Genomic DNA, 27023 nt, shown 5'->3' with positions numbered 1-27023 from the left:
TCCAATTGTTCACCCAATGTATTATGGACTTGTCTAGCTGTATGCTGGACATTTTGTCCAGAAGGATACTGTGAGAGACAATATCAAAAGCTTTGCTAAAATCCAAAACCCCCACATCTACTGGCTTCCCTTGGTCGACTGGATGGGTGACCTTGTCATAAAAGGAAATTAAGTTGGTTAAGCAGGACTTTCCCCTCGTGAACCCATGCTGGCTATGACCAATGACTGCATTGTCTCTCAAGTGTTTTTCAATAACTCCCAGAATAACCTTCTCCATAATTTTACCAGTCACCAAAGTGAGACTGACAGGCCTGTAATTACCAGGGTCTTCCTTCTTACCCTTCTTGAAAATTGGGACAACATTTGCCAGCTTCCAGTCAACTGGGACCTCTCCAGATTCCCAAGACCGTTGAAAAATAATGGAGAGGGGTCCCGCGATAACATCAGCCAGCTCTTTTAGTACCCTGGGATGAATCCCATCGGGCCCCATAGACTTATGTGCATCCAGCTGGAGCAGCAAGTCTCAGACTAGTTCAGAGTCAGCTGGGAGTTTATCATCCCCCCAGTCACGGTCTTCCAACACAGGGCTCCGGGGGTCCCAGGGCCCATCATCGGTGTTAAAGACAGAGGCGAAGAAGGCATTAAACATCTCCGCTTTGTCTATGTCCCTATTTGTGAGGTGACCGACCTCATCAAGTAGCAGACCAGTGTTATCTCTGATCCTCCTTTTGCTGTTAACATATTTAAAAAAGCCCTTTTTGTTGTCCTTCACAGTGCTGGCCAGCTTGAACTCTAATCGAGCTTTGGCCGCACAAATTTTCTCCCTACAGTGGCGAACAGCATCTCTGTAGTCCTCCTGTGTTGCCTGTCCTTGCTTCCAATGTCCATACACTTTCCTTTTCCACCTAAGTTCTAGAAGAAGAAGATCCCTGCTCAGCCAAGCCAGTCTTCTGCCCCCCTTGCTTGACTTCCGATACTTTGGAATTGCCTGCTCCTGTGCTTTTAAGAGATGGCTCTTAAAAAGAAATAAGCGTGTGACTTGTTTGCTAGTGTCTCTCCACTCTGTAGTTCAAGATATTATCAAGAAATCACTGGCTTGGGTGGCTGGCTGTGAGTATGAGATTCTGTATCTTCTTTCTTTCTGATGTAATGTACTTCTTTCTTTTCAGATTCACATAACGCTAGGGATCAAAGAAGCATATGTAACACTTGTGTGGTGCTGGGACCAGTCTTCTGAAAGAAGACTCCAAAATAAATTATCTTCAACCTGTTTATCCTGGGACTGACTTTTCTTTGGAGAAAAGCTCGACAGAGAAACTTTTCACACTGGAACCATTATAAATAAATCTATTTAAAGAACTTGCTACCTGGAGACACTTTTGCAGAGATTGAATCCTGCTTTTCATCTGTGTTCGCACTTCAGACTGTAAACAATGAGTGAGTTCTGGTTGTGTTTCAACTGCTGTATTGCAGAACAGCCTCAGCCTGTAAGTATGAGTATTGGAACTGTTTTGTGTATAATTCAATATATTGTTCAATTTTTCTTTTTTTTTTGTTTTAGCTTCTTAAATTAGTGCTGTTGGACTAAGCCCAGTGAGAATTAAGGAATTAACTACCATCTTGGTTTAGCTGTGAAAGAAAAGAGTCTGATCTAGACTGTCATAGAGAGATTTTCCTGTCTTTAAGCTTAAATCTGTCTGAAGTCTTTGAAAAGAGCCTTTATATGTTTGAACTGTAGAGAGGGAGAAAGGAAGGGGAAGGGGAGAGTGAGAGTGAGGAGGACCTAAACTTGCTCTAACATCTGCCAAAAAGCAGGTGGAAATCTGGAAATGTCATGACGTCTGATACTGTTTAAGGCTTATTTTCCTGTGTGGCTGGACAATGGTGAAGGAAAGAAGTATTGCTGTTAAGAAATATAGGGTAAAATCCATTCCTCCTCTGCCTTTCTTAGCATTCATTTAAATGAAGTCAGAGAGAGGGCGGGCGAGAGGGAGAGCGAGAGAGCGAGGAGGCGGGTGGGTGAGAGAGCGGGGTGGGCGGGAAGGAAGGAGTGCAAGCCAGGGAGAGCGGGCGAGAGTGAGTGAGCAGGCGAGAGTGAGTGGGCGGGAGTGGGAGGGAGCGAGAGCAGGTGAGCAGGAGAGGGAGCGAGGGGGAGGGAGCGAGGGGGAGTGAGAGCGTGAGAGAGGGGGAGCAAGAGTGTGCAGGCGAGCATGAGCGAGGGAGCGCGAGGGGGCGAGAGAGGGAGGGAGAGAGATCGAGGGAGCGAGTGAGGGCGAGTGTGAGTGCAAACAAGGGGGAGCGGGAGCATGGGAGAGAGTGTGGGCGCATGCGAGGGCAAGCGAGTGAGGGCACGAGAGAGCGAGAGCTAGAGAGCGAGCAGAAGCAGATGTGAGAGCAGGAGAGCGAGCATGGGCAGGAGAGCGAGTGAGTGCGTGAACAGGGGAGTGCGGGTGGAGAGATCAAGAGTGAATGAGAGCAAGAGTGAGCGGGAGAGCGAGCATGTGGCAGGAGAGATTGTGGTTGCACAAGATCGGGAGCGAGGGAGGGAGCAAGCACGAGCGAGAGAGCGAGAGCGAGGGTGTGAGAGGGAGGGCGGGAGCAAGAGGGCGAGAGAGCAGGGTGAGAGAGTGACAGTGAGTGAGGCGGGTGGGCGAGCAAGTGAGTGAGCAGGAGGGTGAGGGCAGGCGAGGGGGGGAGAGTGAGGGAGGGTGAGAGGGTGCGAGTGAGCGGGAGGGCGAGGGCGAGCAAGAGAGTGAGGGAGAGGGAGGGATGAGGGTGAGCAGGAGCGTGAGGGTGGGCGAGAGGGCGAGGGAGGGCGAGAAGGCATGAGTGAGTGGGAGGGCGAGGGCAAGCAAGAGAGCAAGGGAGAGGGAGGGTGAGAGGGCAAGCGAGAGGGGGAGGGCGAACGAGAGAGGGGGCCGAGGAGGCAGGGAGGCAAGTGGGGATTAGGGGATGAGCAATCACAAGGGGGCAGAGGGGCATGAGGGGGCAGGGGATGAGGAGGTGACCGAGGGGATGAGGGGTTAAGTGGGGGCAAGTGGGCGAGGAGGTGAGTGGGAGCAAGGAGGCAGGCGAGGAGCCAAGCGAGTGGGCAAGGAGGCAGACGAGGAGGGGGGCAAGTGGACGAGGAGAGTGGGAGCAAGGAGGCAGGTGAGGAGCCAAACGAGTGGGCAAGGAGGTGGGCGAGGAGGCGAGCCAAGGTGAGGAGGCGAGCAACGGGGGCGAGCCGAGTGGGGGCGAGGACCAAGCGAGACCAAGGGCAAGGGGCAAGGAGGTGAGTGTGAGGAGGAGATGGACTAGTGGGATGAGGTGAGCACGAGGAGGTGAGTACAGGCAAGGGAGTGAGGAGGTGAGCATGGGACGGCGAGCGTGGGACAGCAAGCGTGGGGTGGCAAGTGCTAGGTGATGAGCGCCAGGAGATGAATGCGAGCATGAGACTTGAGGAGATGAATGTGAGGATACAAGTGTGAGCAAGAGTGTGAGGAGACTAGCGACAGGGAGGGGACGAGCACAATTGAGAGAGGGAGGAGATGGGAGAGGAGACGAATGCACGAGGGAGAGGAACAAGACGAGCACAAAGGAGAGCACGAGGATACGAGCATGAGGGAGAGAGAGAGAGACAAATGTGAGAAGACAAGCTGGAATGAGAGAAGGAGGAGATGAGCACGTACTGGAGAGCGAGGGAGGGGGGAGAGACTATCGAGAACGAGAGCAAGGCAGCTAGAGTGAGAGACCAGGAGGCAACAGGCAAGAGAGGGAGGAAAAGAGCACGAGCAAAAGAGGAAGAGAGGGAACGTGAGATGGCAAGAGCGAGTGAGGCAGCAGTTGTGAGACAGAATGAATGCGAGACTGTGGGAGCGAGTGAGTGCGAGTGAGCGAGGGCAAGAGAATGAGATTGAGTGAGATGGCAAGTGCAAGACTGAGTGAGAGAGGGTGAGACAGCAAGCGAGCACGAGACAGCGAGTGTGAGACAGCATGCAAGAGGAGGCGAGCACAAGTGAGAGACAGTGAGCAAGTGTGAGACTGCGGGAGTGAGCTGGAGCGAGTGCAATTGGTCAAAACAGTGAGTGAGACGAGAGCACACGCTTGAGTGAGCGTAATAGATGGAGAGAAAGATAGTTATCACTAGATGGAGCAAGAGTGAGGCAGCAAGAGAGTGACACAGTCACAAGCATGAGAGTGCAACTGCGAGCAAGTGCAAGCAGGTGAGAAAATGAGCACAAGGTGTCAGTAGCATGCATGAGAACAAGTGCAAGATGATGGGAATGGGCACGAGATGGCAGGCAACACATTGAGTGAGCACGAGACAGAGAGAGCAAGTGAGTGCAAGTGAGCAAGGTAGTGAGAACGAGAGAGACAGTGAGATGGCATGAGTGAGCCAGAGAAAGATAGATATGGAGGGAGAGAATGAGGGCCACAGATTGAGCAAGAACTAGAGAGAAACTAAGAGACTGAATGACTGAGAGACAGATGGGGGGAAGAGAGAGAGAGAGAGAGAAAGAGGGAGACAGGGAGTGAGACAAAATTCAGAGAGGGAGACAGAGGCGGAGAGACGGCGAGAGAGTGGGGAGCGTTAGGGAGATAGAGCGAGAGAGGGAAACAGCGAGCAAAGGCGCAAAAGATAGTGAGAGAGAAGGGAAACTCAGAGAGAGACAGTGAGAGAGACAGAGAAGATTAAGATGTTAATTGATCTAGTGGTTCAAGCAGAATACCTGAAGGTTATGGGGTTTACTGCAGGCTGCAACACTTAGGTGTTTTCTAAATAGCAAATAGGTACAAACTGTAGTCCCTGGTTTCTCTAATTTGTCAAGTATGTGTTTTGGATAGTGAGTTGTTGGTGTTTTGCATGTGAGGTTTTGGGGAGGGGGTTGATTTTTTGATTTGGATTTTTTTTTTTGTGAAGGGAAGAATCTGCTTCATTGTTGCAAAAACCGATCAACTTCTGGAATATTTTACTTAGATTAATGCTTGCCCAGGATGCTGTTAACTGCTTTGACATTCTCTGAGGAAAGGCACTACAGAATACTGTAAAATACAGAGCTCTTGGACATTGATAAGTAGGTCTTCATGGGGCATGTGTATAAGCACCGTGACTTTTTATTGAATGTAGTGCAGCTTAAATGTTTTGGCAAACACTTATTCTAGCTACATTTTAAATTAGATGATGTTAATTATGTATGAAAACTATCTTATTTTTTAAAATTGACGTCAAGTAAGTAGTTTAGATATGGAAAAGCTGATTAGACTTAAGAGATGTATTAAAATACAAGAGGAATTTCTGAAGTGCATAATACTTATGTGAAATTACTGCAGTGTAAAATCTGCAGTAATGTTTTAAAAATATGAGGGCCTCTTGATTATCCTTTGAAGACAGTAAAATTGGTCTCCTTGTATGCTGCTCGTATCATGCTTCATTTCACCAAAATGATCTGCAGTATTTAGATCTCTCTTGCACACTCTCTCTCTTTGAACTTTACACTGGTTTAAATATTTATTTCTATTTAGTCTGTTTGATGTAAGCCCTTCTGTTCACACTATCTGAACCATATTGTTTTAAATAATAGGAAAAGTGATCAAGTACTTAGGATATCTTAAATTACATAATAACTTGTTGTGGGTTAACCCTGGTAGGCAGCTAAGCACCACACAGCTGATCACTCACTTCCCCCACAGTGGGACAGGGAAGAGAATGGGAAGGGTAAAAATGCGAAAATTTGTGGGTTGAGATAAAGACAGTTTAACAGGTAAAGCAACAACTGTGCATGCAGGCAAAGTAAAACAAGGAATTCATTCACTACTTCCCATCGGCAGGCAGATGCTTAGCCATTTCCAGGAAAGCAGGGCTTCATCACGTGTAACGGTTACTTGGGAAGACAAATGCCATAACCGCGAATGCCTCCCTTTCCTCCTTTCCCCCAGCTTTTTATTGCTGAGCATGATGTCATATGGTATGGAATATCCCTTTGGTCAGTTGGGGTCAGCTGTCCCAGCTGTGTCCCCTCCCAACTTCTTGCACACCCCCAGCCTACTCGCTGGTGGGGCAGCATAAGAAGCAGAAAAGGCCTTGACGCTGTGTAAGCACTGCTCAGCAGTAACTAAAACATCCCTGTATTATCAACACTGTTTTCAACACAAATCCAAAACATAGCCCCATACAAGCTACTATGAAGAAAATTAACTCTATCCCAGCCAAAACCAGTACACTTATGTTCTAGAATCAGTCAGGTCATATTATTTCTCAGTGAAAAGAAAGAAAAATTATAAAAGGAATGAGAAGATTTTGTTTGGTTTTGGTGTCCTTGTAATTTTTTATGTAATCAGACAGATAAAACTTTTCCTTTGAAGTTTACTGTGAAATACAACCTTAAAATCTCTTTTACCATATAGTATTTTGTTGCTCCATAAAATGTACATCAAATGATTACATTTTACAAGGAAAAGCCTTTTAAAATAAGTAAAACTTCCAGTTTCCAGGGCTACAAACTCAGTCTGCATTCAGAGAGTTCAAGCAGGGTCTTTTTCCCACATTGGCACAGTATGTTTTCTGCTATTAATCCCTTTGCTTCAGCTCATTGGAATTTAGTAAATAATTTGGTCATAGAATCATAGAATAGTTTGGGTTGGAAGGGACCTTTAAAGGTCATCTAGTCAAATCCCCCCTGCAATGAGCAGGGACATCTTCAACTAGATCAGGTTGCTCAGAGCCCTGTGCAACCTGACCTTGAATGTTTCCAGGGATGGGGCATCTATCACCTCTCTGGGCAACCTGTTCCAGTGTTTCACCACCCTCATTGTAAAGAAATTCTTCCTTATATCTAGTCTAAATCTACCCTCTTTTAGTTTAAAACCATTACCCCTTGTCCTATCGCAACAGGCCCTATGAAAAAGTCTTTCCCCATCTTTCTTATAAGCCCCCTTTAAGTATTGAAAGGCCACAATAAGGTCTCCCCGCAGCCTTCTCTCCTCTAGGGTGAACAACCCCAGCTCTCTCAGCCTTTCCTCATAGGAGAGGTGTTCCAGCCCTCTGATCATTTTTGTGGCCCTCCTCTGGGCCCGTTCCAACAGGTCCATGTCTTTCCTGTGCTGAGGACTCCAGAGCTGGATGCAGTACTCCAGGTGGGGTCTCACCAGAGCAGAGTAGAGGGGCAGAATCACTTCCCTCGACCTGCTGGCCACACTTCTTTTGATGCAGCCCAGGATATGGTTGGCTTTCTGGACTGCGAGCGCACATTGCTGGCTCATGTCCAACTTTTCATCCACCAGTACCCCCAAGTCCTTCTCCGCAGGGCTGCTCTCAAGAAGGAATAGAAATCAACTTAGACTCTTAGCTATGTTGGCTCTGCAGGCAGTACAGGAGTGAATATTACTAACAATTTAGTTTTTGTGACCAAACTCAGCAGACGTTTATATTTGCAATGTTTAAGGGAAGAAATGCTGCAGGAGGCGCTAAATGTGGTACATTTTATGCTGTTGCTGTTACTGTTCCCCAGGTAAACAAACAACCATATCTGTTTTAGATTGTGTTTATGCAAATTTACTTATTTCAATTTCTTAAACAACAGTGTCCTGTAATTATGCAGTCTCAGATAGCTCAAAGAAGAGTGGTCTGAAAATGAAGCCTGCAGCGAAACAGAACTGGGAAAGGCAGAAAGGTAGATACCTGGGAGTGGGTTTTTCAAAACTTTTTTCCTTAATGATTCCAAAGAGGGAATATTGAGAGTCTCAGTGATAATGTATGTCTTTCAATTTTTTTACTTTTTTAGTTTTGCAGCTGGAAAACAAAACCACTGTCATGTTCTTAGTGGGGAAATTTATATGCTTGCACATCAGCTTTAGAGACACACTAGATTTATAAAATGTACTTAAAGTTTATTTGATTTTTTAGTACAATATGTTACAATTAACACTTTAAAACTTAAATGGATGTTTAAAATTGTCTAGAATGATGTTACAGTTAGAGACCTAGGGTCACTTCTGAAGCTGTAATGTTTCTATTTCTACTTAAAAGCAGCTGGAGTATAAACCAAGTATACATTGCTTTTATAAAAAATAAGGGGTTTTTTAAGCTTCTGAAAAGCTGTATCAACTTCCTTTTCAGGAAGGATTTTAATGTAGCTGCTGCAAATAATTTAGGACAAAGGAAGGTGAGGGAATTGACAGAAGCTTGAAGTGATAGGATTCCTTAATATCATTTTATATCATCTTCTAGTTATCCAGTCTTTGAGGTCCTTTACAGAGGTAACTTGTAAATCCAGTAAGAATAACCACCATCATTTGGGGGAAATTCCTCAATGGTTATCAAATGACAAAGTTTACAGATAGCTTTAGGGGACCAGGACAGAGATAAAAGTTACTGGAATAGAAAAGGAAAAGGATCAAAGACAGGGAGTGCTCCTTATAAGTATGCTGTGGGCTACAGATATCAGTTATCTGGAAGGATGAAACTTTTTTGGACAGGGGTGGGTGGGAGTGTACATTCAGCAAGGCAGTGAAGAGAGGGATATGGAGTGAACACTAGAGAGATAGTAAGAAAGATGTGAAAAGGAACACCACAGCCTTCTCATTTTCAAAATTGTTTCTAATGCGTTATTTCCAAACATTTGACGTGAAAGAGGCTCTAGGAAGCTCTCTATAGGGCAACTATAAAGCGATAGCCTGTCTTTTACTAATTCCATATTAGACAATTCAGATTCTCCCCATTAAAGTGAGACATTTCATGTTGATTCATTTCTTCTTGTCCTAAATTATTTTGATATGGTATGCAGCTGTCCTTAGTGTAAAATTTTGAAGCTATCAAGAAGCACATAGACCTAAATGACTTGGACAGCAGTTGTAGAAGGCTACTCTATAGCCTGTGTCCATGAATCTTTGGGCACTTTATACCCAGAACTTTGGGGAATTTCAGTGAAACGGAGAAGTGTCTGTAGATAGAGGTGAGGCACAGAGACCATGCAGGAAATCTGGGAAGAGACAGATGCATATTCTGTGCCTTGATTGTGGAAGCATGCTTCTGAGTGGTATAGTCTGATGACACTGTGGTACAGGGATCTCTTAAAATCATCTGATAAGATCAGAATTTGGCAGTTGTCATGTTGATGAACCATCTGTTCAAAACCAACTTGTTTTATTAGCATAGCTGCAAGAGTCCACTGGAGACCCATCTGTTGGTAAAAAGGTATCTGACATTCAGGCTATAAAACGCGGAGGGGTGTGTGTTTTTTATTTTAGCTTAGTTTTATTTTTTAAATTTAGGAACAATAGATGTTCTCCTATCAGTGATTATGATTGAGTTCTGTGTCCATAGCTCTAGTTGATGGGGAAAATGGAGTTGTCTGCCTATCTTTTTAGGTTTTATATGGTTCCATTTTCTGAAAAGTACAAGGAAAAATATTTACTATAAATAATCTACCCATTATTATGCACCCAGTTTGCAAATTCCCAGTTTGCGATGCTTTAGAAAACTGTTTTTGTTCTGTTTTGTTTATTGCTTTTTCTCTTCTTCATTCTCTGATTTATTTTTTTTAACTGCTTGTGATTGTAAATCTGTAGCCAATAGCTGATGTTGGCTGTGTTGTCTTTTTGATAGAAGCTAACTACATTCATGGAACTGGGAAGCAGTTGCCTTGAAGTTACCAGTAATGCAGGAACCTGGAGGAGTTTGCGATCTCTGTGGTGCTTCGTGTTCCAATGCCAAGCTTCATTTCTTTTGCTGACTACTAAAGAACCATCTTTTCCTATTCCATCTTTCTTAAGAAGCTCTTGAATATAGGTTTATTCTGGCAAGACCAGTAGATCTGACATACTAGGAAATCCACTAAACTTCCTGCATTTCTCCAATGGATCCAACTTCAGAATTACCAGTATTAGATTGAGAGAATGGTGTCCAAAAGAAGTATGCAAATAGGAGACATTTACACAATAGAAATTCTGCCATCACAGTAATCAGTTAATTATAGATTAGTTATATCCGTTGAGTTCATAATTTGTTAAAACTTGTTACTAAACCATGGAAAGACATGAAACTTGTGGAATAGGAAATGAATTTAGCTCATTAGCTGGACTAAACTGATAGTTGAGGTTTCTTTTTCAGTGATGTTGAAGTTTTGTTGAAGACAGACTATTGCTGTTGAAATTGGATCCATTTCTGTTGCTGGAGTGGGGAAGAACTTATTTGTATTCCACAGCCTCATTACTTGCATGCTGTGTGGGGAAAATGTTGGTCAGTAATAGCTTAATGACTGCTGTATAACATGGTATGGAATCATGACTGAGTACTTATTTCCTTTGCACTTTGCTTTCTTTTTATGTCTGAGTTGAAAATTTAACTTTGAACTAATGGAGGAAATTCAGGCCCTCCAAAGAAATAGGGAAAGCAAGTCTAGTTTGAGGATGCGTCTTCCCAGACATGTTAGATTAGTGTGTTTGCTCTAAGGATAATGAAATAACTATATTCACACAGAGAGTTGTCATGATAGTCTGCCATGACTACTTAAGATACTTCCCTGGGAAATCAGTGTACTTGCTGCGTTTTTGTACTTTTATTTAGTTTATCATATAGTGTCCTACACAAATATAGCACAATGTTTTTATTGCTTCATTCTCCCCTCTCCCTTGAAGTAACTGAAAACTACAGAAATTCTGAACTTCTTAAGCCAGCAGATTTCCATGCTTCATTCTTCTGAATTCCCATAATTTCCCCTATATTTGATTAGTGCCATGTACTGGGTCTGTCTGGGATGAAGTTAATTTTCTTCATAGCTGCCCATATGGTGCTGTGCTTTGCATTTGTGGCTAAACAGTGTTGATAACACACCAATGTTTTAGCTATTGCTGAATAGTGCTTGCACAGCATCGAGGCCTTCTCTGTTTCTCACTCTGCCCCTGCAGTGAGTAGGCTGGGGGTGGACAAGAGGCTGGGAAGGGACACAGCCAGGACAGCTGACCCAAATTGACCAAAGGGATATTCCATGCCATATAACATCATACTCAGCATGATGAGGGGGTAGTCTTTACAAGGTTGCCATTGCTCAGACACCAGCTGGGCATTGGTCTGCTTGTAGGAGGTGGTAAGTGATTGCCTTTACATCACTTGCTTTTTTTCCTTTTTTTTTTTTGCCCTTCACTTATTAAACTGTCTTTATCTTGATCCATGAGGTTTTCTCTCTTTTGCTCTTCCCATTGTCTCCTCCATCCCACTGGTGGGGTGAGTGAGCGAGTGGCTGGTGGGTGCTTAGTTGCTGGTCAGGGTCAACCCATCACATGCCATTATCAGATTTCAGCTAAAACTGTAAAGAATGCTCTGTGAAGAACTGATCATGAAGCAGTAATTGCAGAGAGGTGCATACCTTTTGAAGAACAAGCAGTGATAACAATGTTGAATGCTTCTCAGTGTTGTGCCTTATGTAATGACTGCTTGTTATATTTTGCAGAAGACCTGCAAAACAGGTTATAGCCTTGTCAAAGAGATGGAAAAGAAGGCGGAAAGACTTTCTGAACATTATGAGCAGCCAAAAGCGCCTCTGAAAATGAATGTGTAATATATTTTTGATCCTACTTCGAGACTGGTGGTGAATTCTGAATAATGAAAATATCTGAGATTTTGTCCGTAACAAAACTTGTGTATCTTATAAGTGCAGCTAATGAAGGAGTAAGGAGCTATTGCTACTGTTCCTGACTACTTTTCACCCAGACTGTATTTAGAAGTGTAAAATTGAACAAATAAATTTGTGTTACATGTGGGCTCAGTATCTAAGCAGCCCTAAAATATCTACTGGATCATCTGTTGCTAAATTGTCTTGCATGCTTGTCTTGTCATACATCCCTCACAGCATCCTTCTGGACAAGTTGTCCAACTGTGGGATGAGCAGGTACATGGTGTGCTGGGTGAAGAACTGGCTGAACGGCAGAGCTCAAAGGGTTGTAGTGAATGGGGCTACATCTGGCTGGCGACCAGTCACCAGCGGTGTTCCTCAGGGTTCAATTCTAGGGCCAGTTCTGTTCAATATATTTATCAATGATCTGGATGCAGGAGTTGAATGCACCATTAGCAAGTTTGCTGATGATACCAAACTGGGAGGTGCTGTTGACTCTCTTGAGGGACAAGAGGCCTTGCAGAGGGATCTGGATAGATTAGAGCATTGGGCAATGATTAATGGGATGAAATTTAACAAGTCCAAATGCCAGATTCTGCATGTAGGACGGAGTAATGCCGGGCACAAGTATAGATTGGGAGAGGAGTGGCTGGAGAGCAGCCCTGCAGAAAGGGATCTGGGGGGTGCTGGTTGATGGTATGCTCAATATGAGTCAGCAGTGTGCCCTGGCAGCCAAGAGGGCAGACCACATCCTGGGGTGCATCAAACACAGCATAACCAGCTGGTCAAAAGAGGTGACTATCCTGCTGTATTCAGCATTGGTGCGGCCTCACCTTAAATACTGTGTGCAGTTCTGGGCCTCACAATTTAAAAAGGATGTTAAGGTAGTTGAATGTGTCCAGAGGAGGGCAACAAAGCTGGTGGAAGGGCTGGAAGGCATGTCCTATGAGGAGCAGCTAAGGACTCTGGGTTTGTCTAGTTTGGAGAGAAGGAGGCTGAGGGGCGACCTCATTGCTCTCTACAGCTTCCTGAGGGGAGGGGAAGTGGAGAGGGAGGTGCTGATCTCTTCTCCCTGGTATCCAGTGACTGGATGTGTGGGAATGGTTCAAAGCTGCGCCAGGGGAGGTTTAGACTGGACATTAGGAAGCATTTCTTTGCCGAGAGGGTGGTCAGACATTGGAACAGGCTTCCTAGAGAGGTGGTCGATGCCCCATGCCTGTCAGTGTTTAAGAGGCCTTTGGACAATGCCCTTAATAACATGCTTTAACTTTTGGTCAGCCCTGAAGCGGTCAGGCAGTTGGACTAGATGATCATTGTAGATCCCTTCCAACTGAACTATTCTATTCTATTCTATTCTATGCTTGTTGTATTGTCTTTTTTATTTTGTGTGTAATGCCATCATTTTCACGTGCACTGGTAGGATCACCTTTTAAATGTGTGACTTTTTCATAGTATGAGTAGAATATGAGAGACTGTTCCTGCTTCCTTTGTATTGATAATAACTCCTTTTTGCTTTGACTTTATGAGAGCAAGCAAAGACCAACTAGATCATAATGTATTGTGGGATGTGCTTGTTCCAGTGACCTACCTAAATGAACTGGATGAACAGTTTTCCAAAGATGACAAATTTGGGAGCTTTGCAGAAGTCCTTACAGGAGTAGGAGGTGAGATGGCCACTGAAGCAAATTTGTGATTCCATGCTTATGAATGTTTCTCCATGCTGTGAAATGGAGTACCTGAGACTGTTTGTCAGCGCTTACATTCCTGACTGCTGACTTTTCTGGCAATCCTCCCATTGGTATTTCCTTGCTATGGTATTTTTCACCAGTATGAACTCATCATTATCTCTGGGTTCTCCTTGCTGCTCCAAAGGCATCCTGACCAGTTACTTCATCAGTATGTATCTCATGAATTTATTCTGTAGTGGCAAACAGCAAATGTTTTGGAGATAATAAATGTAAGTGGTCATTCTCTGACTGCAGAAAGTCTTTCTGCAAAGGAGCCCTTTAGAGCATCTAGCTGGATCATTCACTTCTCTGTTCACCAGGGAAAGTTTCCCAGTAGGGAGTTAGCAAGTAAATTGAACCAGTCTTCAAAGAGGAATTATATGTTCTTTAGTTGCCTTCTTGCGGAAAGTGATGATAAGCCTGTTTTATGAGAGTAATAATTTAATAAAAGGAAAAAACTATTTTTTGTCTTAGCTAGGCTTCTGATCCTGCAAGCCACTAGGAAGCTCAGTTAAAGCAATCCTGCCAGATAAATGTGACCCAATTTAGCCTCATGTGCTGCTGGGATACTAAATTCTACAATGTAATAGTATGGATACCTTGGTTTCCATAATCTGCATTCCTTTTAAGGGTTGATTTAATGGCTTTTTTAAAATAGTCTTAAAATTAAGGGAAAGACTGGTACAAGACTGGAAAATTAATCTCAGGAAGTTGATGTTTTTACTGTGCATCAGTTAAAGTGCCAAAGCATGATTTTATTTTTTTTCTTGATTATGTATCAATGTTGTTTGTTAAAATATAAAATATGCTTCTCATTATTTTATTCAGAAAGGAAGATTGTAAAGCACAGGTATTATGCCTCAATAAATGTAACTTTTTAGCTTTTCTGCATGTGTGTGTCTGTGGCAAGCTTACAAATTTTGTATTGAAATATCTTAACAATCTGTTATTTTGGCTTTTCTGTTATAAAGACTAATAGAGATATTCTTGCAGAGTGAGCAGAAATAATGACAGAGTTCTACAGATAATTAGACAGAATGAAAGACAAAGAACTGTGTCAAAAAATAAAGATGCATCACATTATTCATGGATCACTTCATATTGATTTGGACCTGGCTGGAGACCTGGTGTTCTGGATTAGACTAGATCAGATCAGCATGCTATTTCCTTTCTAATTTAGTTTACTGTGCCCTACACAGATAAATGTTTAAGTCTAGTCTGTCTTTGATGTTAATTTGTTGTTAGCATTGATATGCTCCATTCTTTCTCTTTAATAGACTCATGTTGGGGGCAGTGGGTGTTCTGTTGCTTAGTTTCTTAGTTTACTTGAAATTACTGCAATCTTAGAATCACAGAATCATTTAGGTTGGAAAAGACCCTTAAGATCATCAAGTCCAACCATTAACCTAACACTACCAAGTCCACCACTAAACCTAAGCGCCACATCTACACGTCTTTTAAATACCTCCAGGGATGGTGACTCAACCACTTCCCTGGGCAGCCTGTTCCAGTGCTTGATAACCCTTTCAGTGAAGACATTTTTCCTAATATCCAATCTAAACCTCCCCTGGCGCAACTTGAGGCCATTTCCTCTCGTCCTATCACTTGTTACTTGGGAGAAGAGACCGACACCCACCTTGCTACAACCTCCTTTCAGGTAGTTGTAGAGAGCGATAAGGTCTCCCCTGAGCCTCCTTTTCTCCAGGCTAAACAACCCCAGTTCCCTCAGCCGCTCCTCATAGGACTTGTTCTCTAGACCCTTCACCAGCTTCATTGCCCTTCTTTGGACATGCTCCAGCACCTCAATGTCTTTCTTGTAGTGAGGGGCCCAAAACTGAACACAGGATTCGAGGTGTGGCCTCACCAGTGCCGAGTACAGGGGGACGATCACTTCCCTAGTCCTGCTGGCCACACTATTTCTGATACAAGCCAGGATGCCATTGGCCTTCTTGGCCACCTGGGCACACTGCTGGCTCATATTCAGCTGGCTGTCGACCATCACCCCCAGGTCCTTTTCCACCGGGCAACTTTCCAGCCACTCTTCCCCAAGCCTGTAGCGTTGCATGGGGTTGTTATGACCCAAGTGCAGGACCCGGCACTTAGCCTTGTTGAATCTTAAGATATAAAATGCCAGGACAACATATAGCTGGGTAAAGAGCATTGCTGTGTGGGAAGAAGAGTTGACAGCCTTTCTTGCATATAAAGTAGACATGATGAAATGATAAGTGACAGCAAAAAAGTGTCATATGAAGGAATTTCAATAAAGAAGCATTGTTTTCAGAAACTGTATGTTTGCAGTACAGCAGTAACTTCTCCTTGAATTGCTTTAGTTTCTACTTTATGTTTAGAAAGCACCTTCCTAATCTGCACCTGCAATACCACTTTCTTTTGAGAGCTGATAGAGGCTTTTGTAGAGCTGAGATGGAGGCTTCAGCAATTAAAATCACCATAGGCTTTGGTAGTAAGAGAGCGGATCATTTGAAGTGGTGTGCATCAGTTATATTTCACTCAGACCTGGATTTAGGGTATGTACCTAGATGATATCTTTTAAAAATCTGGTGTAGATTAAGCAGAACATGCTTTTCTCTCTGCTAAACAGGAGACACTTCTTTGCCCTTGATCCCCTGGGTATATAGGCTACTACTTGCAGTGAATTCAGGATATCTTTGTATGCTGTTCTGTGTTTGACTTCATTTAGGACTTCTACTTTTAACAGCTTCCAGAAAAATAATTATCAGCCTGCTTGGATCTAAGTGACATAATTTGAGTTTTTTATTATATATTTGAGACCCTACACTACTTGATGTTAATCTGCATGTTTTTTGGGGGTTTTGTTTGTTGGTTTTTTTTGAGAGAACTTCTCATGAAGGGCAGAGAGGAATGCATAACTGCAAAGGAGAAAATTAAATTTTCTTTTATATATATATATATTTAAGTGGGCAGAGAAGTTGACTAATTTAGAACTGTTGCCATCACTATGGAATGACTTGAGCTAGAGAAGTGCAGCCCAAACTCTGGACAAGATTTGGAGGTGATCAGAAAAGATAATTTCTCTGAAAGCCAAAAATTAAAGGGAATAAAAAATAAAAAGGAAATTTTACATGGCTCTGGGACCATCAGTGGCAATTCTTTGTTTAAAGAAACAAATTTCAGTTTTGAGTTTCTAGCAGTAAGTAGCTTTTTAAACTATTAAATAGGTGTTTTAATAAAATGCTTGTGGCTAATGCTAAATGGTAGGTTGAATACATGGTATAATTAGATTAATTTTTTTAAGCCTTATCAAAAGCTTCAAGAAACTTACAGGGTTAAAATAATTTCTAAATCATGCAAATGTTGGTGGCTTTCAGAATTCTGATTTGTACTTCAAAAGAGATGCTACCCTGTGTGAATACAAAACATCATTCACAGCTTAAGAAGAGACATCAGTTCTTTACTTCATTACTATGGTAATGGAAATGTGATACAGTTTCAGTGCATCTACTGTATGTGTATAAAGCAAAGCTTCTGAGATAGGTCCTCAAAATGCTTCCGCTCCCCTCAAATGTTTAATACACAAACCTGCATCTCCTGTACTTGGACACTGTGGGACAAGGAAAGAAAAAAATCTCAAATAACACAATTCCAATTTGAATTTTTTTTTGCCTTTGATATGAAATGTTTCAGTAACTTGACCCAAACAAACAAGAAAGATAACAGACATTTAACAAGTTAATCATAATGTGAGGGTTGGGGTGTGTGCATGTGTTTTGGGGGGTGGTGTGTTTCAGTTTTCCCCCTCCCAAGAAAGCATCCTCAAGAAACACAGATACAGGAAATAGGATCTCATTGCAGTTAGGTTGTCAGTTAGGACATACATGTGTTCTGTCAGAAACATCTTCCTTACTTTAAAACAAGCCTTCAGATGTTGTAAATACTCAGTTGCTTGTATATTGAAGTCCTTTCCACTAGCATCATACAAATGCAAAGCTGTTTTATAGATCACCTTTATAGTCAGATCTCATTATTGGAATGATTAATGGTATTTATATTTTAAGGTTAATTTATGGTAAATTACCAAATGGAGTTTGGGGCATGGATGAAGGCTAACTGGAATTTATTTCAGCTGGGCTTATCAGCTTGGGCACATGACTTGCATTAGAAACAAGCACAGAATAGGCACAAATGATACACTGAGGGAAATTAGCATAATTGTGCTATTAATTTCTTCTAAAGCGAAAGATGAATGTGCTGCTTCCGTGCTCCTTTCAGTTTAAATATACTAAATTTATTGAAGAACCAATCTATGTGTCAATTCCTATTGTTTACAGAACAACAGTACTGCATGTATTCTTTCAGGTACAGGGTCTCAGAAAATACAACTTCAGAATAATAATGTTTGTAGTCTCATCTGTAAAAGTTTTGTAGCCTTTCTAAGCATGCTCCTCCACTCCTGTCTCCTATGTTATATCCTCCTAAAACAGGTGACTTCTTACAATGCTCTCCATATCCATTCATCCACACTAGTCAGTCTTTTTAGTTCTCTGAATGAGTCTATGTCTTCGCTAAGAAGTAGCACATCTTAACAGGAGCAGTTTTGTAGAGCAAAACAGTTGGTGTTGAGGAACCAAGGTGAACATTAGATGTGTTTCAGGGTTTAAGTCAGACTGGCTCGCCTAGTCCTCTGGCCTCAATGTCCATTAGCAATTGGAGTATATCAGCTAGGAGAGTGTCTTCCAGTTCAGCTTCATCCAAAAGAAATCCAGTTTATGCACTCTAAGATTACCCTGAAATTCAAATTGAAGCATGGTAGACAGGGACTGGCAAAGTCCCTTCAAAAACATGCTCCTGATCCAAGTTAAAACACTAATGTAAATGCAAACTGAGTGCTCCTGCAACAAAAAAGCATCAGTTTCATTTGCTTTTAGAGTGAACTGCTTTGGGGTCTTTGTTTAGCAGAGCATTTAAATATTGTTCCATTGCTTCAAAGAGATCACATCAGTGGGCACATGCCAAGATGTAACTTGCTTCGATGGCCTCTGATAAGAAACTTGCTTAAGAATCAGGGTTTGATGGTGATTAACTAGTGGTTACTGGTTGTCGTGGTTTAACCCCAGTCAGCAACTCAGCACCACGCAGCCGTTTCCCCCTTCCCCCTCCCAGTGGGGTGAGGAGGAGGAAAGGAAAGGAAAAAAAAAGTAGAACTCGTGGGTTGAGATAAGAACAGTTTAATAACTAAAGTAAAATATAATACTAACAATAGTAATAATGAAATATAATAATAATAGTAATGAAAAGGAATGCAACAAAAAGAGGGGGGGGGGGGGGGGGGAGAAAAAAAAACCAGTGATGCACAATGCAATTGCTCACCACCCGCTGACCGATGCCCAGTTAGTTCCCGAACCGCGATCCGCGCCTCCCGGCCAACTCCCCCCTGTTTGTATACTGGGCATGACGTTCCATGGTATGGAATACCCCTTTGGCTAGTTCGGGTCAGCTGCCCCGGCTCTGCTCCCTCCCAGCTTCTTGCACACCTGCTTGCTGGCAGAGCATGGGAAACTGAAAAGTCCTTGGCTTAAGATAAGCGCTACTTAGCAACAACTAAAACATCAGAGTGTTATCAACATCATTCTCACACTAAATCCAAAACACAGCACTGTACCAGCTACTAAAAAGAAAGTTAACTCTGTCCCAGCCGAAACCAGGACAATATCCACCCCTTATTCTATACCATTTACATCATGCCCAGATCCCACACTTTCTGATACATTTCCAATTAATCACCATCACCTTTCCTGTCTTTTAATATATACACACAGATATCATTCCCGCGGTCTATGGGCCATCTCTATCAAATGTCTGTTGAGTTCATTCAGTCCATGACTTTGAGCTCCATCTATCGTAACAGTCTGTCTGGGCAGGAGGGATGATGCAAAGTCTGCTCAGTCGGCAGAACAGGATTGGGCTTCGGTGTGATGTGGCAGGCAGGTGACATTGGGCGCAGCAGGAGGATGGTGTGTGGTGTCGGATTGTTGCATGCTGAAGTCAGTCCTGGTTCCATCACTACTGCACTTAGTTTTGTCAAAGTTCATTCTTCATTAATCTAAGTAATTCTTACTGTAATACCATTAATATAGCACATAATAATTATAATAATGATGACATACAGTGGCAGGATTATATAGCAATTAATAGCATACAATTTAATCTATTGGCTGTTCTCACCTAAAATCACATCCCCTTGAGGCACACATCGGACTTCCCCATCCTTCCGCATCACCCACCAAGTGCACCCAGGCCCTTGAGCAAAAGGAATCCCACGAATGGGTTTGCCTTTGACTGAGGCAGGAGTAACCCAGACTGTCTTCCCTAGCATATTTTTTATGTGCACTACAGGGACCTTATCCCCTTCTACAGTACGTAAAAGTTCTGATTGGGCAGGGCCAGCTCGATTGGCAGATCCTCTAGTGTTGACTAACCAGGTGGCCTTTGCTAGATGTGTATCCCAATGTTTGAAAGTCCCACCACCCATTGCTCTCAATGTAGTCTTTAACAGTCCATTGTATCACTCAATTTTCCCAGAGGCTGGTGCATGATAGGGGATGTGATATACCCACTCAATGCCATGCTCTTTGGCCCAGGTGTCTATGAGATTGTTCCGGAAATGAGTCCCGTTGTCTGACTCAATTCTTTCTGGGGTACCGTGTCGCCATAAGATTTGCTTCTCGAGGCCCAGGATAGTGTTCCGGGTGGTGGCATGGGGCACGGGATATGTTTCCAGCCAGCCGGTGGTTGCTTCCACCATTGTAAGCACATGGCGCTTACCTTGGCGGGTTTGTGGGAGTGTGATATAGTCAATCTGCCAGGCCTCCCCATATTTATATTTCAGCCATCGTCCTCCATACCAAAGAGGCTTTAACCGCTTGGCTTGCTTAATTGCAGCGCATGTTTCACATTCATGGATGACCTGTGCGATAGTGTCCATGGTCAGGTCCACCCCTCGATCGCGAGCCCATCTATATGTTGCATCTCTTCCCTGATGGCCTGAGGTGTCATGGGCCCACCGAGCCATGAATAATTCACCCTTATGCTGCCAATCCAGATCTACCTGAGCTACTTCAATCCTAGCAGCCTTGTCTACCTGTTGATTGTTTTGATGTTCCTCAGTGGCCCGACTCTTAGGTACATGAGCATCTACATGATGTACTTTCACAACCAGATTCTCTAGCCGGGCAGCAATATCTTGCCACAATGCAGCAGCCCAGATGGGTTTACCTCTGCGTTGCCAGTTACTCCGCTTCCATTGCTGCACCCACCCCCACAGGGCATTTGCCACCATCCATGAGTCAGTATAGAGATAAAGTATTGGCCATTTTTCTCATTCAGCAATGTCTAAAGCCAGCTGGATGGCTTTCACCTCTGCAAACTGACTTGATTCACCTTCTCCTTCTGCAGTTTCTGCAACTTGTCGTATAGGACTCCACACAGCCGCCTTCCACCTCCGATGCTTTCCTACAATGCGACAGGACCCATCAGTGAACAGGGCATATTGCCTCTCATTTTCTGGCAGTTTATTATACAGTGGGGCCTCTTCAGCACCCGTCACCTCCTCCTCTGGTGATATTCCAAAATTCAAAATCTTTGCCTTCTGGCCAGTCCGTGATCACTTCCAGAATTCCTGGGCGACTGGGATTTCCTATTCGACTTCATTGTGTGATCAGTGCAACCCACTTACTCCATGTAGCATCAGTTGCATGATGTGTAGAAGGGACCTTCCCTTTGAACATCTAGCCCAGCACCGACAGTCGGGGTGCTAATAGGAGATGTGTTTCAGTACCAACCACTTCTGAAGCAGCTCAAACTCCTTCATATGCTGCCAATATCTCCTTTTCATGTGGAGTATAGCGGGCCTCAGATCCTCGATATCCCCGACTCCAAAACCCTAGAGGTCGACCTCGGGTCTCCCCAGGTGCTTTTTGCCAGAGACTCCAGGTAGGGCCATTCTCCCCGGCTGCGGTGTAGAGCACACTTTTAACATCTGGTCCTGCCCGGACTGGCCCAAGGGCTACTGCATGAACTATCTCCCGTTTAATCTGTTCAAAGGCTTGTTGTTGCTCAGGGCCCCATTTAAAATCATTCTTCTTCCGGGTCACTTGATAGAGAGGGCTTACAATCAGACTATAATTTGGAATATGCATTCTCCAAAAACCCACAACACCTAAGCAAGCTTGTGTTTCCTGTTTACTAGTTGGTGGAGACATAGCTGCTATTTTGTTGATCACATCCATTGGGATGTGACGACGTCCATCTTGCCATTTTATTCCTAAAAATTGAATCTCCTGTGCAGGTCCCTTCACCTTACTCTGGTTTATGGCAAAACCGGCTTTCAGAAGGATTTGGATTATTTTCTCCCCTTTCTCAAAAACTTCTTCTGCTGTGTTGCCCCATACGATGATGTCATCAATGTACTGCAGGTGTTCTGGAGCTCCACCTTTTTCTAGTGCATTTTGGATCAGTCCATGGCAAATGGTGGGGCTGTGTTTCCACCCCTGGGGCAGTCGATTCCAGGTGTACTGGACGCCCCTCCAAGTGAAAGCAAACTGTGGCCGGCACTCTGCTGCCAAAGGGATTGAGAAAAATGCATTGGCAATATCAATTGTGGCGTACCACTTGGCTGCTTTTGACTCCAGTTCATATTGAAGTTCTAGCATGTCTGGCACAGCAGCACTCAGCGGTGGTGTGACTTCATTCAGGCCACGATAGTCCACTGTTAGTCTCCATTCTCCATTAGACTTTCGCACTGGCCAAATGGGGCTGTTAAAGGGTGAGCGAGTCCTGCTGATCACTCCTTGGCTCTCCAGTCGACGAATCACCTTATGGATGGGAATCAGGGAGTCTCGGTTGGTGCGATATTGCTGCCGGTGCACCCTTGTAGTAGCGATTGGCACCTGTTGTTCTTCGACCCTCAGCAACCCCACAACCGAAGGGTCCTCAGAGAGACCAGGTAAGGTGGACAACTGTTCAATTCCCTCTGTCTCCAAGGCAGCTATACCAAAGGCCCACCGGTACCCCTTTGGGTCCTTGAAATACCCCCTCCTGAGATAATCTATGCCAAGAATGCATGGAGCCTCCGGACCAGTCACAATGGGGTGTTTTTGCCACTCATTCCCAGTTAGGCTTATTTCAGCCTCCAATATAGTTAACTGTTGAGATCCCCCTGTCACTCCAGAAATACAAATAGCTTCTACCCCTTTATAGCTTGATGGCATTAGAGTACACTGTGCACCGGTGTCTACTAGAGCTTTATACTCCTGTGGATCTGATGTGCCAGGCCATCGAACCCACACAGTCCAGTAAACCCGGTTGTCCCTCTCCTCCGCCTGGCTGGAGGCAGGGCCCCTCTAGTCCTGGTCATAGGATTCTCCACTCACTTGTTGTAAAAATGGATTAGAATTCCTTTTCATAGAATCAGGAGTAAGATCAGCCCTTCCACTCTGTCGGCCACACCGCTCGCAGTGCTCACTGGAGGCTGAAGCAACCATTTTCCTGGAAGAACCCTCATTTGTAGTTGTTTTTCCTCGCAATTCCCGTACCTGTGCATCTAGGACTGAGGTAGGTTTTCCATCCCACTTCCTCATGTCCTCTCCATGGTCAAGCAGGTAAAACCACAGGGTACCCCGTGGTATATACCTTCTCTCTCTTCTCTCTTGCCCAGAAGGATACCTTCTCCTAATAGCTGAGGTATTGGTCCGTATAGGTGGGCAGCCAAACTTATCCTCAAATCGCTGGAACTCTTGGGACCATTTCTCGGCTAGCGTGTCTGGCAGTTTCTCCACAGCCGCAACGAGGGAGGAAGTGAGACTTTCTTTGTATTGCCGAAGTCGGCGAGCCAATTCATCTACTGTTGGTCCCTCCTCGTCTTTCCAGTCCACTACTGCCAATGCACTGGCATACGATGACGGTGCACTTCGTACAAACTTCCGCCACATGGGTCGTGCACATTGGACTTCATCTGGATCTGTGGGTAACCGCCCATCGTCTGGGTCATAATAAACCACCTCCCACATGGCTAATTCCCTCAGGTACTGGATACCTTTCTCCATGGTGGTCCACTTGCCTGGGTGACATACAACATCTTCCTTGAAGGGGTACCTTTCCCTCACGCCCGATAGAAGTCGCCTCCAGAGGCTGAGGGCTTGTGGGTTTTTCCCAATCACCTTGTCAATGCCCCCTTCCCTAGAAAGGGATCCCAATTGCTTGGCTTCCTTACCCTCTAATTCCAAGCTACTTGCCCCATTATCCCAGCATCGGAGCAGCCAGGTGATAATGTGCTCTCCCAGATGACGGCTGAAGTCTTTTCGCATATCTCGCAGCTCACTCGGGGATAGTGACCGGGTGATTATCTCTGGTTCTGCCTCTTCCTCCTGTTCTCATGATGGCCCTGCTTCACCTTCATCCTTTGTTAAGCGAACTGATTTTTTTGTATATTTCTTCTTCTGTATAGGGGCGATTGATATTGGCACCGGTTGATTCTCTAGTTCAGCTGCATCATCCATTGCCAAGGTCTGAGTAGCCACAGTGCCTGTTGCTGGGGTTTGAGTAGCCACAGTGCTTGTCATAGGGATTAGAGTAGCTGCAGTAGCTGTCGCCAGAGTTTGAGTAGCCACAGTGCTTGTTGCTGGGGTTTGAGTAGCCACAGTGCTTGTCATAGGGATTAGAGTAGCTGCAGTAGCTGTCACCAGGGTTTGAGTAGCCACACTGCCTGTCGCTGGGGTTTGAGTAGCTGCAGTGCCTGTCGCCAGAGTTTGAGTGGCCGTAGTGCCTGTCGCCAGAGTTGGAGTAGCTGCAGTCATGGGAGCTGATCTCTGGGTGGTATTTTTAAATAGTTGTTTAACCCTAGGCAAGATCTGAATCACATTCAGGAACAGGCTGATTCCTAGCAGTACGACCATACTAAGTTCAACATCCCAAGGATATTCAAAATTTACAAACTCCTTCAATGCTATTGCAATTAACCTGGCAAAGAAAAGGAAGATGTGGGAAGATGTCTCCCCAATAGGTTGGCTCCCCGAGGAGAAAAGGTAGAAAGTGCAGTTATTAATATTCTCTGGGAGATAGCACCCGAAGTACGGAGATCTCTCCTCCACAGATTGGTTCCCAGAGGAGAAAAGGTAAAAGGTACAATTATTAATAGTCTCCCATAGGCAGCTCCCGAAGTACAGAGGTGACAACAATGCCGAGTACAAACACCCGATTAGTTTCACGGCTTGCACTTCTATCATATCATAAGCCAGTGTTACAAACAACAACAACATGATAACTCTAGCCCGGTTCCCACAAATGATAAACAGCACAACAGGGAGCATATACTGCAAGTAGGTCATTACATAATGCAATTTCAAGAACCACAACACCAACTCTGAGAGCAAACGAACCCACATTGTAACCAGTAACTATCAAACCAATACAATGAATACTTATAACAAGTTTGTTTTAACACACTCTGATCAGATCTGTCGTTATCTCAACCCTTCGTGCCCCACGTTGGGCGCCAAAAAGGCTGTCGTGGTTTAACCCCAGTCAGCAACTCAGCACCACGCAGCCGTTTCCCCCTTCCCCCTCCCAGTGGGGTGAGGAGGAGGAAAGCAAAGGAAAAAAAAAGTAAAACTCGTGGGTTGAGATAAGAACAGTTTAATAACTAAAGTAAAATATAATACTAACAATAGTAATAATGAAATATAATAATAATAGTAATGAAAAGGAATGCAACAAAAGAAGGGGGGGGGGAAGGAAAAAAACCAGTGATGCACAATGCAATTGCTCACCACCCGCTGACCGATGCCCAGTTAGTTCCCGAGCCACGATCCGCGCCGCCCGGCCAGCTCCCCCCTGTTTATATATTGGGCATGACGTTCCATGGTATGGAATACCCCTTTGGCTAGTTCGGGTCAGCTGCCCCGGCTCTGCTCCCTCCCAGCTTCTTGCACACCTGCTTGCTGGCAGAGCATGGGAAACTGAAAAGTCCTTGGCTTAAGATAAGCGCTACTTAGCAACAACTCAAACATCAGAGTGTTATCAACATCATTCTCACACTAAATCCAAAACACAGCACTGTACCAGCTACTAAGAAGAGAGTTAACTCTGTCCCAGCCGAAACCAGGACACTGGTTCACTAGCTGATGAGTGGAGAATCATTTACAGTCATTCACAAGATCCAGCATTTTAATACTGTTACTGCTATACCAGCATTCTTAGCAACAAGTAAAGAAGAAAATAAGTTGAGTTGCTCAAAGGAAGAGTTCAGTTCTCTGCATATCAAAACCCCAGCATTTCAAAACTCCATTAAAACCAACAGATCATGGATGTATTATTTGTACACACAAATGCCTTTGGCTTTCTGTTATTCTACAAAAAAAGGCAATATAAACTAAACTTCTACAAAACTGAAACAATTTTAAGTGTTTTAATTGAGGGAGTTGTGTGTTCCAGTAGCATGTGACTTTCCAGAGATTCTTCCCACTTTAGAACGAGGACTACAACACAGACAAACTGTCCCAGCATTTTACAATATTATATTGTGTAAATATAGTAACTATGTATTTAAAATAATCATTATGCCTGGTGGAGATGCTCCTAATACTGAATATTTTAGATTAGGAGTTTTCATCCAGTGTAAACATAAACTGGGTTTGAGATGTCTCCACTCAAGTTAGTCACATATGTTTTGCTATCTTATATCATGCATAACTTAAGAGTTAGCTGTATATATGTGAGTTATATTTCTAGATTGAAATATTAATGCATTGGGACATGGCTAGAGATTCTTTTGTAACTATTTATGTCTCTATGAAATATATCAGTTTTCTGTATTTGAGACATCTAAATTCATTTCCATGAATGCTTTCTCTTTGAAAGCCCTTGGAAACTACATGACAATGTTTTTATAGCTATGGTTATTTCATTTGGTTGATCCTGTCAAATTAGTTGGGGATAGAGAATTCACTAATAGTTTAGGTATAGAACAGGTCATTTTGTTTTGCTATTCCTGTGTGAGTGGTTTTGCTTCCCCCCACCCCATGGCTGTTAAATACTGATGCAATAAGGAATTGAAACCTGCTTTTAACAATAGCAAAAAGGTACAGGAAAGGATTAAAAGTGTTTTTTACTTGCTGGCTAAGCCCCGTAATGTATTCTCATAGCTGCAGGCTCTGATTCATAAAGATTCATTTGTGGCTGTGTTTCAATAGCAGTGAGTCCACTCAGGCATGTACCTTCCTGTCTGAGTCTGGGTGTTCTGAAGATCTTATTGCTGACTAGAAATGGACATTGAGCAGACTTTAAGACAATGGGAAGCTTTTAATTGTTCTTAAGTAGTTTCGTGACTATTAGACTGTATTTTGTTTAACATACTGTAAATTGAAATATTCATATTGTGCTCCATGACTGTTCTCATCTTTTAAATACAGGATACTGACTTGTAGTGGTTGCAGGCTGCGTGGTTCACTCTACTCAAGCTTACTGCCTCTGGCCTAAAAGATGAGGATAGTATTTTCCATTTTATTCCTCTAGATGCAATGCTCAGCTGGAGGCAGAGCGCCAAAGCGACTTTTACTAGAGGAAGTCCTTACTGCCTCTAATTTCTCATTTGCCTGCTATCACATGAATAAAAACTGAAGCCATGACTCTGACAAAGGGGAGACAGAAGTTAAGCTATTCTTACATTATGTTT

At 43.7% G+C, this 27023-nt stretch overlaps 1 protein-coding gene across 1 annotated transcript in view; it reads left to right on the top strand.

Moving 5' to 3' along the window:
- The first annotated feature begins 1211 nt into the window (after positions 1 to 1211).
- LOC127029010 (CDC42 small effector protein 2) overlaps positions 1212 to 27023 on the top strand; it is a 39201-nt gene continuing 13389 nt past the window's right edge. Inside the window, exon 1 of the mRNA XM_050914682.1 lies at positions 1212 to 1487. Coding sequence (XP_050770639.1) covers positions 1434 to 1487 — 54 coding nt within the window. The 5' untranslated portion in view covers positions 1212 to 1433. The remainder of the gene's footprint in view (positions 1488 to 27023) is intronic.

This window comes from Gymnogyps californianus, unplaced genomic scaffold, assembly GCF_018139145.2.
Source record: "Gymnogyps californianus isolate 813 unplaced genomic scaffold, ASM1813914v2 HiC_scaffold_60, whole genome shotgun sequence".
Lineage (NCBI taxonomy): Eukaryota > Metazoa > Chordata > Aves > Accipitriformes > Cathartidae > Gymnogyps > Gymnogyps californianus.
The sequence above is the reverse complement of the archived record's forward strand: the minus strand, read 5'-3'. Positions and strand labels throughout refer to the sequence as shown.